This window comes from Rousettus aegyptiacus, unplaced genomic scaffold, assembly GCF_014176215.1.
Source record: "Rousettus aegyptiacus isolate mRouAeg1 unplaced genomic scaffold, mRouAeg1.p scaffold_m13_p_5, whole genome shotgun sequence".
Taxonomy (NCBI): Eukaryota; Metazoa; Chordata; class Mammalia; order Chiroptera; family Pteropodidae; genus Rousettus; species Rousettus aegyptiacus.
Window position 1 is genome coordinate 121,401,897 of NW_023416308.1, and position 15,582 is coordinate 121,417,478.

Genomic DNA, 15,582 nt, shown 5'->3' on the forward strand with positions numbered 1-15,582 from the left:
GGGGCGCGCGGCGCGGCGGGCGGGCGAGCGCGGCGGCGGCGGCGGCGGCGGCGGAGCGCGGTGAGTGCGCGCTGGGCGCTCCTACCACTGCGCCCAGCCGAGGGCGGCCGGCTGCGGGGACGAGGGACGCCGAGGCGGCCCGGGGAGGTGACAGCCGCCCGGACGAGGCGGCTCCGGCCGCGCCCAGTGCGGCAGATGCTCGGATCCGCTGCCGCCGGGTGTGGGAGGCCGTGCTCGGCCCCGGGCGCTGGCGGGCGCGCTCCCCACGCCCACGTGTCCCCGCGGGACGGGAGCGCAGGACCGGAGCCCGAGGAGCAGAGGGCAGGCTGGTGGGGAAGTGGGACACGTGGGTCCCCGCCGGACGTGTGTGGACACGTGTGTGGCTGCAGTCGCCTGGCACGGCGGGGCTGTCCGGGGCCGTCCGGACCCGCTCCTGCAGGACAGGGGGCGAACCGGCCTCTGGAGACCGCAGCCCCCACCCGTGCCTCCTTTGTCCGCGTGTCGGGGCCCCTGTAGCCGACAAGACAGAAAGCGCCTCCCCAGGGGGAAGGGACTGGGGGACATGAAGGGGTGAGCGACTGGCCAGGCCGACTCAGTCTCACCCCCCTCGCCTTTCTCAGCGGTGGGACAGCTCAGCAGCTTTCTTGGTGGGAGTTCGTGCCTCAAGGTCTGGAAGCGGAAGCACGGTCCTGTGGGGGGTCTCTGGCTGGCGCTGTCCACGGCCTGCCCCTCCATTTACCCGGCAGGAAGTGGAGGGGTAGACGGAGAAGGTTGCCAGCCCTGGGCTTCTCCTGGCTGGAATTGCTTGGTTTCTATGACAACAGAGGATGCTGGGGAAGGCTCTCCACAGCTGTATCATAAGCAAGGAGTGGGAACGGTGAAGTGAGGACGGAACGCGGGGTGGGGGGTTCAGGGTCCGGAGGACCCCCTCCAGTCGTCCCGAGCAGAGGCCGTGTTCCTGGCCCCGCCTCCCCCCTCCAGCCTGCCGCTTGTGCGGGGGGGGGGGGGGGGGGGGGGGCGGGGGGGGGGGGGGGGGGGGGGGGGCCCAGGGCTGGCTGGCTGTCTTCTCAGGCCTGGGATCTCTGGACCTGCCTCTCTTCCTGGGACAGCTGCTCCCCTCCCACCTTAGTTAGTCCTAGGACCCCCCGTTCTCTGGGTAGGGTCTGGAGATGAGAGGCAGGTTTCATTCCGTCCCCAGAGGGCAAGACTAGACTTGGAGACCAGAGCCTGGGCGCAGACCCTGCCCCCGAGGGTCCAGGGTCCAGGGTCCAGCGTGGAGGGTGGAGGGGCCTGGCAGGGCCATGGACAGAGCTGGCTGCGGCCAGTCTGCACCTGCAATGGGGAGGCCGAGGTCAGGTTAAAGTTCAGAGGTCAGATTTCTCTGCAGGCTGCAGCAGAGAAGCTGGTGCTGAGGCCCAGCGTGTGTGGGGGCTGGCTGGGCAGGGCGGGGGTTCTCGGAGAACTCTGGACCCGCCCCATGGGCAGACCTGTGGGCAGCAGCCACCCCTTCCCCAGCCTCTCCAGTGGGCAGGACTGTCTCCCTGAAATGCGCCTTCCCCTCGTGGACACATGGGCCCCACAGAAATGAGTGGGCCCTGACTCACTTGCACCCCACAGCACCCGTTCCCAGCAGAGGCACACAGGGGGCCTGGGCACCAAGAGAGTCCCGTTCTCAGGGGTCCAGAGTCCCCAGACAGGCAGACTGCAAGCCGCAGACAGGAAGCTATGGGGCAGCGGGAGGCCAGGTGGCCAGGGGCTGATGTCCTTGTGGGCGGGTGGCCTCACCTGGCTGGGTCAGCCCGAGTCCTGAGTCGGACCCATTCCCCTGCGGTCTGAGGGGGTGCCAAGCTGGGCCCCGCCTCCCAGGAGCTGGCACACCCCTTCCCATACCTTCTTGCAAGCCTGCAGCTGTGGCTGTGGGGACCCCAGCCACCTGAAATGAAAGAGAAAGTCGTCTCCCACCCCGCCCCGCCCCACCTGGAGGCCGATCCCCGTGACCAATCCCGTGGCCTGTCCCCATGGCCACGCCTCCCTCAGCGGCTAGATGTTCTCTCGGGAGCCGGCAGGCTGTGGTCTCAGAGGAGTTTTGTGCATCTCTCGGGTGAGCCGATGGGGGTGGCAGAGACGGTGGCGGACAGGGAGGGGCTGCCTCCCTGGGAAGGTCACCGATCCTCAGAGGAACCTGGGTGTGAGCCAGCTGGGTGACCCTGGGGGGCAATCTCCGGGTGTGAGTGGTGACAGCTGGCCGGGTGGCCGGAGGCCCCAGGACTCTGGGAGGCCCATAGGGCTGGCTTAGGTCCCCAGCCCCACGCTCATGAGAGGGCCCCTCGCCTCATCCTGGAGTGGATGGGGCGCCGATCCGGGGTCCTCGGCAGGCCTGGTGTCCTGCTGCCCCCTCCCTGCCGCCCTGCCCCTGTGTCCCGCACCGCCCCGCGGCTGCTAGAGGTGTGGGCCCCAGGCCTTGTGTGTCTGTCCGGGAGGGCTGTGCGGGGGCGTGGGGCGTGCGGGCAGGGCCGTGTGGGTGAGCGCATGCTTCTCTGAGGGGAGGGGGCCTCGGCAGGGGGGCTGCACCTGAGGTGGCAGTGTCTACCTGGGCTGCCGTGAGCTGAGCCCAGGTAGGGTCCCTTGGGTGCTGGGAGAGAGCCCCTGCCTAAAGAGGACCTCCGTGCCGCCTCTGCTCAGGGGTGGGGGTCGCTGCGGCCCGGTGCAGGGCGCCCCAGCTGGCACATGTGCCAGTGCTGCCCGCGCGGCCGCCAGCACCCCCCCCCCCCACTGCCCCCGCGCCTGGCCCTTTAAAGGCAGCCCTGTGCCGGCGAGCGTGAGCGAGCGTGAGTGAGCGTGAGCCAGGCGCTGGGAGACGCCGCACCGTGGGGGACCTCGAGGGGGAAGCTGGTGGCCGGCATCTTCTGCCTGGCTGCTGCCCTGTTCACGCCGATGCCACGCCTGGGCCGGGGGAGAGCCGGGCGCCGGTCCCTCTGCTGTGCCTCTGAGCACCGCGCCCCACCCCCTGACTTCCGTCCCCCCTCCCCTCTAGGACACACCACCTTGCGATCCCCTGGCTGGTGGAGGACCACCCCTCCCCACCGGTCCGCCCGCCCTCCTGCCGCTGCCTGGAGCCACCTCCTGCTCGCTCGCACCTGGGTGCCCGAGTTAGATGGCTGATAAGCAGATCAGGTGAGAAGTAACTGCGCCGTGGGTCGTGGCCGACCCGACCCACCCCACTGCTGCCCTGTGGCCGACAGGTCCTGACACCCACTCTGTCCACACAGTCTGCCAGCCAAGCTCATCAATGGTGGCATTGCCGGGCTGATTGGGGTCACCTGCGTGTTCCCCATCGACCTGGCCAAGACCCGGCTGCAGAACCAGCAGAATGGCCAGCGCATGTACACCAGCATGTGAGTGTGCGGGGCGCGCTGGGCGCCCCACTCCCGTCTTCCTCCCCCTGCTTAGCTGAAGGGACGCTGAGGGCCGCCGGCCTGGGAGCGCCCCGGCCAGACGCCCGGCTGCCCCCTCGCTCACCCCGGCCCTTGGTTGCAGGTCTGACTGCCTCGTCAAGACCATCCGCTCTGAGGGCTACTTCGGCATGTACCGCGGTGAGGCTCGGGCAGGGGCCGGCCTGGGTAGCACCCTCGGCAGCTTCAGAGGGGCCTGGCCGTCGTGGGGGGAGGCGGGCGGGACGGCAGGGTAGGGCCACAAGCCTGGGCTGGGTGTGTGAGTGGACGGGTCCCGGGGGGCTGGCTGCACCGGAGCTGGGGGCTGGAGGGGTCAGGCGATGGGGCGGCATCCGTGGGGGCTGGCAGTTCCCAGCATCGCCTCTTCCTGGCCCTCGTCCACCCCGCACTCACTGCCAGCGCCCAGCACGGGAGGACACCGCGTTGTCAGGTGGCTGCTGCTTCCTCCCCGGGCAGGACCGCATCTGTGCCGGGAGCGGGCTGGGGGCGGGGCGGGGCAGGGCTGCAAAGCAGCTTAGACTCCCCGAGCCTGGATTTGCCTCTACCCTGTGCAGCCCTGAGCCCTCGGCACCTAGAGGGGCTTGCCCCCGCCTCCCCCCGCTCCGACCCCCGGCGGGCCGGGCACCTGCCTTCACCTGCGCCCTCCCGCGGGGCCCCCCGCCGCTGCGAGCACCTTCTGTCCTCGGGGAGGCCCACTTGGCGGGAGTGCGAGGGTCATGAGGACAGGGCACGCAGAGTGCCCGGAGGGGGCGAGGCTCCCTGTCCCAGCCTGGGCCCCGCCCCCGCCTGGCACAGATGTGGGTGAGAGGGCAGGAGGCAGCAGCCAGCGAGGGCAGAGCGTTGCCAGCTGGGAGGCGAGCGCTGGCCCGGAGCCTCCCCAACCCGCGCCTCTGCTCCGCCTGTGTCCCCCACGTGCCTCACAGGGGCCGCCGTGAACCTGACACTCGTCACCCCCGAGAAGGCCATCAAGCTAGCGGCCAACGACTTCTTCCGACACCAGCTCTCCAAGGACGGGTGAGGGGCTCTGCCCTCCCAGCTGCTGGGAGCCAAGGTCACTGGGAGGGGTCTGTGCTTCCAGACAAAGGACAGAGGCTCTGCCTGTGCTCCTCACCTTGACCTTGCGGGGCCTCCTGCTCATCCTCCCCTGCCCTCCCCCCGCTGGGAGGGGTGAAGCAGACAGTGAGTCACTGGTGCTCAGGACGCCAGAGGTCCTTGGCCCCAGCTGCCCCTCGGAGGCAGGGATTTGGGGGTATAGACCATCCTTCCTGTGTCACCAGAGGGTGGGGTAAAAGGGTTGCCCCTGGGGGCATTTCAGAACCCCAGTTTCTCCATTTCTCTTTGCTTGAGAACAGCCCTGCCACCCTTTCCAGGCCCTGCTGGGGGGCCATCTGTTTGTCAGGCTTGGCGCCCGTTGCTGGAGGGGTGTCTGAGGCAGAGGGGCTCTGTACCCCTACAAGGCCATGTCAGCCTCCACCGCCACCATCCGCCTTCACACCCACTCCCACGGGCAGCTGCCAGGGTGGCAGGGACCCCTGACGCCTCCCCGCGGCCCCTCCCCTCCCCCCCGTGCAGGCAGCTGACGCTGCTGAAGGAGATGCTGGCGGGCTGCGGGGCCGGCACCTGCCAGGTGATCGTGACCACCCCCATGGAGATGCTGAAGATCCAGCTGCAGGACGCAGGCCGCATCGGTGAGGGCTTCGGGGGGAGGGCCAGAACCGCGCTGTGGCAGCAGCCGGACCCCCCCGGGCCCCGCCCTGACCTTGTCCTGGAGAGAGAGCCAGCCGGCCTGTCCCCTTTCTTCCCAGCTGCCCAGAAGAAGATCCTGGCCACCCAGGCCCAGCTCTCGCCGCAGGGGGGCGCCCAGCCCCCCGCAGAGGCTCCTGCTGTGGCGCGGCCCACAGCCACCCAGCTTGCCCGGGACCTGCTCCAGAGCCGCGGCCTTGCCGGCCTCTACAAGGGCCTGGGGGCCACGCTGCTCAGGTGGGGGCGATGGGGTGCCGGAGGAGGGAGGCTGCCGCTGCCCCACGCCCCCAGGTCACTGCTGCCTCCTTCCTGCAGGGACGTGCCCTTCTCCATCGTCTACTTCCCCCTCTTTGCCAACCTGAACCAGCTGGGCCAGCCGGCACCCGGGGAGAAGTCTCCCTTCTATGTGTCCTTCCTGGCCGGCTGTGTGGCCGGGAGTGCGGCCGCTGTGGCCGTCAACCCCTGTGACGGTCAGTATGCGGGCCTGGGTGGGGCCGGGGACGGGGGCTTAGGGGGTGGGCTGGGGGAGAGCGCGGAGCCCTCGCCGATGCTGATGCACCTGCCCGCCTCCTGCAGTCGTGAAGACTCGGCTCCAGTCGCTCCAGCGTGGGGTCAACGAGGACACCTACTCGGGGTTCCTGGACTGCGCCAGGTGGGTGAGGCTTGGCGGGGGCGGCCGTGGGGCGGGGCGAGGCAGGGGGGCCGCCGCCAGCTCTGACGCCCTGTCCCCACAGGAAGATCTTGCGGCACGAGGGCCCGTCGGCCTTCCTGAAGGGCGCGTACTGCCGCGCGCTGGTCATCGCCCCGCTGTTCGGCATCGCGCAGGTGGTCTACTTCCTGGGTATTGGGGAGACCCTGCTGGGGCTGCTGCAGCACCCCCAGCCCTGAGCCTCGCCGCCCCACACCCACAGCAAGCGGGACCAGAGCGGGGCAGGGGCCGGACGGCTGCCCAGGACCGAGCGAGAAGTGTCGCCCACCCCTCCCCACATAGATGAGGGGCAGAGGAAGGGGTTCAGGGTCCACACGCATGGACCCTGAGGGTTCCTGCCTGCACGGCCACTGGGATCAATGTCTTATTTATGTAGAAATCTCAGAAATCTTTACATTCCTGGAGCCAGCCCTGCCCCAGCTCCCGCCTGACCCAACACCCCCAGGATCAGAGCTGGTCTCTGGGCTGGGGGCCCCCAGGCGTGGGCTGGCAAGCTGGACCGTGCCCTCCAGGCTACCAGCCCGTGCCCGCGGCACGGCCCCTGCTCCACACAGGGGGCCCTGCACAAACCTATTTATTACCTTGTCGAGCACAAATGGCTCTGCCCAGCCCTCCGTCCACCGGTCCAGCCCCCTGCTGCCGCTGTCACTTTGACCAGCCTTGCAGGAGGATCGGCGTCTCCTACCCCCATATTGAGCCAGGAATCCCAGACCGGGGGACACACCGCGTTCTGATTCCCAGGGAACGCCCCCAACCGTGGGACCCAGCATCCCTCCTGGTGGGCCCTTCTGCCCCACCCCAGGCAGGGGGCCCAGAGCGCGTGAGGTCCCCGTGTACGAGCAAACGCTGTGAGAAGCCCGTCCTGCCCACCAGCCCTCAGCTGCCCGGGCTCCACCGGAACAGGGCTATGGGGGCACAGCTCCCCCCCATGGTCGGGCAGGGCGTGTGTGTGTGTGTGTGTGTGTGTGTGTGTGTGGCCTGTGCCCTAGGTTCCCACTCACCCTGGCCTGGTATTTTTTGCTCTGGCCTGACCCCGTCTTGCTGACCCTCTCCTGAGACCCCCGCCCAGGGTCCGGGATTGGCCAGAGGGAAGGGCAGGCATGAAGACCTGTGTGGAGCCTGGGGGCACCTGCCCAGGTTGCAGGGTCGGGGCCAGGAGCTGCCCCTTCCAGGCCCTGGCTGCACCTGGACAGCTGCGCCGCCAGCTCCGAACTCCCCCCTGCTGTGAATCGAAGCAGGCTCGCCCCTCCCCCGCCACGTGATCGTGTTGTTGATTGGTCCTGACGTGCCGGTGCTGTGACCCCCCCACGCAGGCCCCTCCTAGGAAGCCCCTCCTAGCGACACTACCTGGGGCTCAGGCCTGGCCCCCAGTTCCGGTTACTCCCACCACATCTGTACCTTGGAAGCTGCTGCTGCTGCTTACAGATTTATATTTTTTTCTTTTGAGGAGTTTTGAGAAGTGACTTTTTGTGTCTTGTCATGTAAGAAGGTAAATAAATATTCTAAGTAGATGCCTCCTCTCTGAGACTCTGTTAGGGGCTGGGGGAAGGGTAGTTCCCTGGGTCTCGTTAAGAGGCCCACCTCTGGCTTCACCTGTGCAGACCCGGGTCTGCGTGTCCGCCCCCCGACGGGCACCTTGGGCGGGAGGGACCCTGGAAGGCGCCGCCTCCTGACGACGGCGCAGTCTGGGATGCGGGCGCAGGAAAGGCAGCCTCAGTACGTCGGCTCCGCAACCCTAAACCGCCTGTAAGATTAAAGGCGGGGCCGCGGCGCCAGACGGAGGGCGGAGCCCGAACCGATGCGGCCCCGCACCCACTTCCTGCGCCGGCAGCACTGCATTGTGGGAAACTCCCGGGCCGCAGCCGCAGCCGCAGCCTCAGCCCGCTGCGCGCCTGGCCCGCGGAGAGCGCAGCGCCGAGGTGCGAGCGCCAGGAGCAGCGGCGAGCAGCAGCAGCGTAAGGCGGCCGGGGCCGGACGGGGCACTGGGACACTTCCCCTCCTTGAAGGTCATCACTCCTGGGCGCAGCAGCCCTGAGGAGTGGGAGGGGACAGCCTGGTGACGTCAGTGTGGAGGGGAGGTGGGGGACGCAGACCACCTACTCTTTGCCAATGCGATGCCCCGCAGATGGGTGCCCCTCCAGAATGGCAGGGGGTGAGGCCTTCCTGGGGCTCCCTGGGAAGTGGGCCAGCAGCTGGGCCTTTCACTGGAACCCCCCCCATGATGTGACCTTCAGGTGACCTTCCAGGGTGAGGAACTGGGCTGCCATAGGCCCCCTACCCTGGGGTGGGAGTGTCCCACCCTCCCAGGGGAAAGGCAGACAGGTGGTGTCTAGCTTTGCAGAGAGGGATGACTCAGGCCGGGGGCAGCTAGGTGCCTGCCCTCCCCGCTCCCCCCGACCCTGGACATTAAGTACCAGGTCCAGGCCTCTCCTACAAACACCCCCATCTTCTGCCTGGCCCAGATGCTCCGGCTGATTGACGGGGTGTGTACGCACCCCAGGCTAACACCAGGTGTCCCCTCTGCCCCAGAGGTAGGTGCACCCTCCGGCTCAGCAAGGACACCCTGCCCTTGAGCTGGAGCGGGGTTGGGGGTTGGCACCAGGAGCTAGGGTGGGGCAGATGGCTTGCGGGGAAGCAGAGGCCTGTCACTGCCCTCCTGGCTTCTCCAGCCTCCTGGGCAGGCACCTCAGGTTTGTCAGATCCAGGTCCTGGTGGCCTTGGGCCCACCCCCAGCCCCTCGCCAACACCAGAGAGCCAGCCCAGTACCGGGTCCCCGCCCCGCCCTGCCTCTTCCACTCAGACCCGGTCCCCTCCTTAGGAAGACACAGGGTCAGCTCCGCCCAGGCCCACGCTGGCCGCTGGCCGTCTCCCCTGACCGCAGGCCCTTCTCGGAGCTGGGCGGGCTCTCACTTCCTGTCAGGGCCCCTGCTCCGGGTCAGTGTGATGGTCCCCCCAGCCTGTGTGGGGTCCACAGGGAGCGGTTGGGGACAAGAGGGAGCCAGGCCTTGGAAGAGGGAGATTCTAAGTTGAGGGTCCAACGAACCAGGCTGTGTCTCTACAGGGACGAGGCGGTGGGGGCTGGACAGAAAGGCTTCATCATGTCTCCCTCCAGGCCCATGTAATGCCCGGAGCTGACCTGTCCTGAGCCGCTGTGGTCCACCTGCCTGTCCACACGCGCCCTGCACAGCCTGCCAGCACCGCCACCATGGAGTCCCGAGGGAAGTCGGCCAGCAGCCCTAAGCCGGAGACCAAGGTGCCCCCGGCTGGTGCTGAGGTCAGAGGGCCCCCCGCCACAGACGGGAAGGCCCCCTCAGCCAAGCCCGGGAAGAAGGAGGCCCAAGTGGAGAAGCAGGAGCTGCCTGTGGGCCCCGCCCCACCGCCTGCCAAGAAGACCCCGGGCAAGGCAGACCCCGCCCTTCTCAACAACCACAGCAACCTGAAGCCGGCCCCTGCCGCCCCCAGCGGCCCCAATGCCACCCCCGAGCCCAAGGGCCCTGGAGATGGGGCAGAGGAGGACGAGACCCCCAGGGAGGGCCCCGGGGGCCGAGGTCCCTGCCCCTTCGAGAACTTGACCCCCCTGCTGGTGGCCGGGGGGGTGGCTGTGGCAGCCGTAGCCCTGATTCTTGGTGTGGTCTTCCTGGCTCGGAAAAAATGATGGCAGGTACCCAGGTGGGGGCCCACCAGTCCCTGTACAGACCTTGGGAGTCTAGTGCATGCCGAATTCACACACAGCTATCCACCCATATGTACACAGGTAACACATGTATAGACGTACACACAGACCGAGAGGTGGACAGGCCCGGGCAGTGGGAGCCAGGCCCCCGGCTGGCGCCCAGCGCTTCCCCTGCACCCTCTGGGGCAGAAGGAGCCCGGGCCCGGGTGCTGGGCAGCACGGGGTGGAGCGCGGACGCCTGGCAGAGGACTTCGGGCCAGGGCGCGGGGGGCGATGGAAGGGGGGGACGCTCCCGTGCCGGCCTGTCCTGGGAGGCCCCCGGGGTCCCGGGGGCTCCCCGGCGGCAGCTTCCTGATGAGTGCCCAGGTCGGCAGGGGTCCAGCATGGGCGCTGACCTGGGCCCCGCCCCGGCGTGGGGACATTAAAGGGTGCGGCTGTCTCACTCCCCCTCTCCTGCTCTTTGCTTGCAGCTTGTCTTGGGGGGTGTCTGGGGGGGCCCTGCAGCAGGGCTGACAGGACGTGGGCAGGTACGTTGGCAGAGCTTCCACGCCATGTCCGCCTGTCGTTTGCGCCCCCGCCGGGCAGACAGACGGCCCGGAGGCGCCATCCACCTTCCTTCCAGCTTGTGGCTCCAGGGGATTCCCGAGGCAGGGGCCGCCTGGCGTCCTGCCCCGAGCCCCTCCCCCATCCCGCACTGCTGTTCTAGGGGCAGCTGGGAGCCTGGCAGGGCGGGGTGGCTGTCAGGGACCTGTCGGGGACCTGCCCGGCAGCTGCGCCCAGCCCCGCGGAGGCCCCTCCCGCCTCACCGCGGCCTTCGAGTCTAACAAGCGTATAAATGCAATAACAGGTAGAGTAGAGCCTCTGGGTGGGTGACTGTCACCCACAGCCACAGCCCACGTGCCCGCAGGGGGACCGTGCGGTGCGGCCCCGCCGCGCGCCTGCTCCCGGCTCGGCCCAGGCTCGGGAGGGTGGCGGCGGGCACCCGATGCCTGTCCTGTCCTGGCCAGCTGGCCAGTGGGCCTGAGTGGTGGAGGCTGTCTACAATAAACGCTCTTGTCTAAAGGCTGGGCTGGCGTCCTCACCTGCACGTGGCTGGGAGAGGCAGGGGTCTCCATCGGGGTGTGGGGGTCACCCACATGCCCATACCTCCCCGTTTCCTGGGAAGGGTGCTCCTCCCAGGCCCTCCCTTCCAGCACCGCACCCTTGATCCTGGTCGGCTCTGCCCCATCCTGGATGGCCACAGCCAGGCATTCCTGCCAGCGCTGGGCACAGTCAGACACCTGGGGGCTGCAGGGCTCAGGGCGCGGGACCCCGCCCCTCCAGCTGGGGGGCCGTTTCCACTGCTCTCTGCAGCGAGCGCCCCGTCCCTGGGGGGCGTTTTCTCCTCACTTCGCCTCCCGCAGACAGCTCCCTGAGGTGTCCTAGGTGTCCAACTGGCCAGGCCCACCTGTCACCCCAGCTATGGTCGGGACTTTCAAGGCGTGGGCTGGGGTCAGCCTGGGTAGGTCCCAGAGTCAGCCCTGTGGGCTTCGTCACCCCGGGGCCCCTACCTCCACAGCAGCCTGCAAGCTGGTCTGGCGAGGCGGGGCAGGGTGGGGGGCATCGCCCCTTTCCGGTCGTCCCTGTCCCCAGACCTGCATCTCGGGACCCAGTAAGTCCGGAAAGCCACCTTAGGGTGAAAACGTCCAGAGCAGCCCCCCCCCCCCGGCCCTCCTCCGCGTCCCGCAGCCTCCTTTGTGACCGCCCCGCGCCCGCCCGTCCCACAGCTGCCGTGGGGGACACTCGGCCGGGGCGGGGCGGCTCGCCAGCCTTCGCGGTCCCACCTCCTCCACCCCTCTCTTCATCCTGCGGCTCGCGGCTTAAAAACAAACCAACACACACCCCCTCCCGACATTTCGGGCAACTTATTTCAGATGTGTAAGTGCACAGCTCAGTGGTACCGCCGTCACCACCACCACGTCCAGGACCCTCTTCATTGTACGGAACTCAAACCCTGTCCCCACACGCCCCCACCCAGCCCCTGTTCTCTGTGAATCTTGCTCCTCTAGGGACCTCGAGCAGGGGTCGCAGAGCGTCGGGCCTGGCGTCTCTGGCTTACTTCACTCCGCACAACGTCCTGGAGGCCCGGCCATGCTGCCGCAGGGTCGGAATTCCCTTCCTCTTCAGGCTGAGTGACAGTCCGCCGTCAGGATGGACCACGTTCCGCGTGTCCACCATCTGTCGATGGACGCGTGGGCTGCTACCCGCTTTGCGCCGCTGTGACTCGTGCTGCCGCGAGCGCGGGGTGCCCCATCTGTTCACGTCTGCTTCCGCTCCCGGCTGCACGCGGGCACGGGGCGCGCGTGAGCCCCGCTGCCCACCTCCTGCCCGGGGAGCGGCCGTGGGGCGAAACGGCTTGCCGGTCTGCACGGGGACAGCCCCCCGCCCCAGGGTGTCGTGTGCCCTGTCCTGACGCGCCCCTTTTCCTTTCGCCATTCGGGTTTTGCCTTCCGCGGTTTCTCCCGTCCGTGCCGCTCCCGGCTGCTTCTTCACGCGCGGGGTTCTCCGCGCGCTACGCTTTGCCGCGCACATCCTCGCTCCTCGGCGAGCTCGCCTCTCGCTGCGTCTCCTGAGTAGAGAAGGTCTGAAATCCGAGCTCGTCACGTGTCACCGTTGTCCCGTCGACCAATCTTGGTCGGAAGGATCCCATGTGGAATTCTCACGCTCAGTCTGTTTCGTTGTGTGCCTAAACTCGTGTGACTTAGGGACACTTCCAAAACTAAAAACAAAACAAAACAAAACAAAAAACACCCTTGGGGATGCACAAAGCTGCTTTAGATGATTTTTATTCCCAAACTGCTTTTAGGGTCAAAACAAAAAAAGGACCGGGAGTGCGAGCAGTGTGCACTGCGAGTCCGCGCCCGACCGGCAGGCGGGGCGGCCGCATCTGGAAAACCCAGGCGGCGGCGCCCCGTCCCACCAGGGCTCTGCGGACGCCGACTCCCCAGGGACCTCCGCCCTCAGCGCTTGCATTCTGAGCACTCGCACCAGCGTCTTAGGTCCTGGTCCCCATGTCATGGTGTGTCGTGTCACCGGTGGACTCTGCAGGGAACATGTGTCATGTACAAGGGTGCAGAATGTGTGTGGGGGGTCCTCTCTAGCACCCCTCCTTCCCCCAAGAGCGTGCGACTCCTCTTTGGGGGGACCCTGCCCTGGAATGCATCCTAGGTATGCCTGGGGGGGTAGGGCTGGCCGCTGCCTCGGGACCCAGCCTTCCCCAGATGTGGACATGAGGCCAGGGTGTCCTCTAGAGTACCTCCTTTCCCACGGGGCAGAGGTGGCAGGCCACCCACTGCCTGGCCCCCACCCGGCTGCTGCTGCCAGGCCCGACTCCTGGGCCTTTAGCTGCCCCTTCCCCAGCTCCCCCCTTATAAGCAGCCCCAGGGCTGGGCAGCCGCAGGCTCCCTGTGCCCCAGCAACTGGTCCTGGTGTGCCTGGACACCCCCGTCTGCTGCCTGTGGCCCAGGTGCAGCTGGTGCTGTCGGAAGGTTGCGGAGGAGTGAGGAGCCGCCTGCTGCAAGGCGCCGACGGCCAGCACGGTTGGGGGTGCACAGGGCTGGGGCTGCTGCCCGGGGAAGCAGCAAGAGACTGTGACCCAGGAGAGCAGCTTACGCCCTGTGGTGTTGCAGGAGGTGCTGAGGTGACACTCCTGGGACACGGCCTGTCGCCTGGAGCAAAGGCTGGCGGTAGATCGGCCGTTGTTTCCCCGTCTGAGACGAACCCCGTTCAGCCCTCCTCTGGACCCTCCCAGGCACCCAGCACCGGCCCTGATGTCCCGGGCATTGGGAGGGGCGTGCCTCCCTGTCACATAGCCCTGCTCCAGGCCACAAATGCCACTGCCGCCCGCCCGCTGCCGTCTTCTGAGGAGGCCCTGCCAGCCCGGGGGGCAGATGGCACCAGCCGCTCGGTCTCGTCCTCTCAGCAGACCTGCTGCAGCCCCCGAGGCGAAGGCCCCCCGCCCCACGGGCTGCCCCCTGCCCCTCCGCCCTCCCGGGTCAGGTCTGCAGCATTCACAGGGGCTTCGAGGCTGAGTTGGGGCCTCACCCCGCTGGGAAGACGCATATGACCCCTGAGAAAGAACCCCAACCCCAGTCCAAAGCCGAGGTCCACCCAGCAGTCAGGCTAAGAGGGGGCACTCAGGGTGCCCCTGAGTGTGGGGGTGTGCTCAGCAAGGGGGAAGCGGGCAGATGGTGCCTCTCGTGCCCACGGGCTTTGCGGTGCAGGTAGGAGCTGCACAGGCAGCAGGGGGGTGGTGCCAGCCACTTGGGGAGCAGCAGCAGGCGCCCTGGGAACAGCGCCACTTACATGCCCGCAGCCTGCAGCGTGAGGAAGTTCCAGAGACAGGAATGAAATCACCCTTTAACCCATGCATGACACCGTGTCCTGCGACCCCTCCCTCACACACCTTGTCACGAGTCCCTAAAGAAATGCAAACCGCAAGGTTCAAGGCTCCCTTTCCCCTCCCTGACCCCAATCCCACTTCACCTGCCGCCCCTGAGCACTCGGTGTGGGACGCGAAGGTGCCGGCACGGCACGCGGATGGCGCCCTGCTGTCCACGCAGGGGATGGACCATGAGCCTCAGGACCCGAGGTGTGACCGCGTGAGAGTGCCCCCGGGGGCAGGCTCAGCAGGACTGCGGGACACCCCAACGCGGGCCCTTGTAGGGGAGCCCCCAGGCCTGAACCTTTCAAGGAGACCTCACCCAAGCTGGGTGCTGGCGGCAGACCGCCGGCACGGGAGGACCTCCTGTGCTCTGCCGACAGGAGGCGCCACCCGCCCCCTCCCCGCTGCCAGCTCCCGCCCAGGTGTGTGCCTGTCAGTTGCAGGTGTCGGCCCTAACCCAGGGCCTAAGGAGCAGCCCATCCTCACCCGTTGGGGGTGGGGTCGTGAGGACCAAGGGACGTGGGGACCAAGGGGCGCGAGGGCCAAGGGGCAGACATGCCAGCACGGTCGGGGGGTGGACAGGGTTGGGGGCTGCTGCCCAGGGAAGCAGCAACAGACCACAATCCTGACTGGGGCGTGCGGGTGTGCCCCACTCAGACACGCACACCGGGTCGCCTCGTCCGCGTCTCCCCGCTATGCACAGGCACTGCCGTGGAGAGACAGGGAACCACCAGACTCACACTGAGGCTTCTGTCTGGCGAGGCCCAGGCCACCCCGGTCCCTGTGCAGGCCGCCCACCCTGACTGCGAACGCCGCGGGGGACCGCACCGCACATTACAGGCTTGCCCACGCCGGAGCCGGTGCTGACCTACCTACACGGGGGTCACGCACAGGCATGAGGCGTGACGCCCCAAGGTGACGCCCCCACAGGGTACCAGGACTCGGGCATCCGCTCCCCCTGCTCAGCGTGCGAGCCCACCTGCGGGTGTCCCCGGGGCCGCAAGCCTACACGAGGGTGCACGCATGCGCACTAGCCTCGTCGGCCGCACAGCATCCCTGCGCGGGCTCCCTCCCCCACCCCCTACCTTAGAGACCTGAGAGGACGCTTCCCCGTGCGGGAGGGGGAGGTGGGGCGGAGATGTGGCTCCAGAGGCCTGTGCCGCCGGCTCACTGGCTCAGCCAGCTCTGGTGCCTTAGCGACGCTCCACTGGCGCAGGTGCGGCTGGGCCAGCAGGGCTTCCCGTGGCCCTCCTGCAGCCCCTAGGTCTGACAGCCACGGGGAGTGTGTGTGGGGGGGGTTGGATCCAGCGGCACGGGCCTGTCGCCAGACCCACAAAGCGCTCCGCGTGACTAGGCCGGTCTCACCTCAGGCCCGAGGGTCTCCAGCCAGACTCGCCCACCCAGCGAACACGGGCACCACGTTCCCGCCAGTGCCAGGAGTCCCCAGCTCCCGCTTCACCCTGTGGCGGGAGGGTCATGCGCCTGACCCTATCGGGTGGCCAGGCCAAGAGCAGAGCCGCTGCTGCGGGCCGGCAGTGCCCAGCAAAGGTCGCTGGGTCAGAGCAGAGGCTGACAAGACCTG

The 15,582-nt window shown here is 68.1% G+C and overlaps 2 protein-coding genes across 5 annotated transcripts; both read left to right on the plus strand.

The window, feature by feature from the left end:
- The first annotated feature begins 38 nt into the window (after window positions 1–38).
- Window positions 39–7,415, plus strand: SLC25A22 (solute carrier family 25 member 22). Of its 2 annotated transcripts, none has more exons than XM_016138317.2 (10): window positions 39–60; window positions 3,035–3,174; window positions 3,270–3,395; window positions 3,538–3,593; window positions 4,376–4,466; window positions 5,025–5,140; window positions 5,258–5,432; window positions 5,511–5,665; window positions 5,772–5,847; window positions 5,930–7,415. In XM_016138317.2, the coding sequence occupies exons 2-10, from the start codon at window positions 3,155–3,157 to the stop codon at window positions 6,081–6,083; spliced, it is 969 nt and encodes a 322-aa protein (XP_015993803.1). In that variant the 5' UTR covers window positions 39–60; window positions 3,035–3,154; the 3' UTR covers window positions 6,084–7,415. The 2 variants fall into 2 exon arrangements, with proteins under 2 accessions (XP_015993803.1, XP_015993790.1); XM_016138304.2 differs by lacking the exon at window positions 39–60 and adding an exon at window positions 1,932–2,101.
- Window positions 7,416–7,764: 349 nt separating this feature from the next.
- On the plus strand, window positions 7,765–10,021 carry CEND1 (cell cycle exit and neuronal differentiation 1). 3 transcript variants are annotated; one of them, XM_016138277.2, is made up of 2 exons: window positions 7,765–7,859; window positions 9,017–10,021. In XM_016138277.2, the coding sequence occupies exon 2, from the start codon at window positions 9,110–9,112 to the stop codon at window positions 9,557–9,559; it is 450 nt and encodes a 149-aa protein (XP_015993763.2). In that variant the 5' UTR covers window positions 7,765–7,859; window positions 9,017–9,109; the 3' UTR covers window positions 9,560–10,021. The 3 variants fall into 3 exon arrangements, with proteins under 3 accessions (XP_015993763.2, XP_015993780.2, XP_015993773.2); XM_016138294.2 differs by lacking the exon at window positions 7,765–7,859 and adding an exon at window positions 7,939–8,151; XM_016138287.2 differs by lacking the exon at window positions 7,765–7,859 and adding an exon at window positions 8,178–8,435.
- The last annotated feature ends 5,561 nt before the right edge of the window (window positions 10,022–15,582 follow it).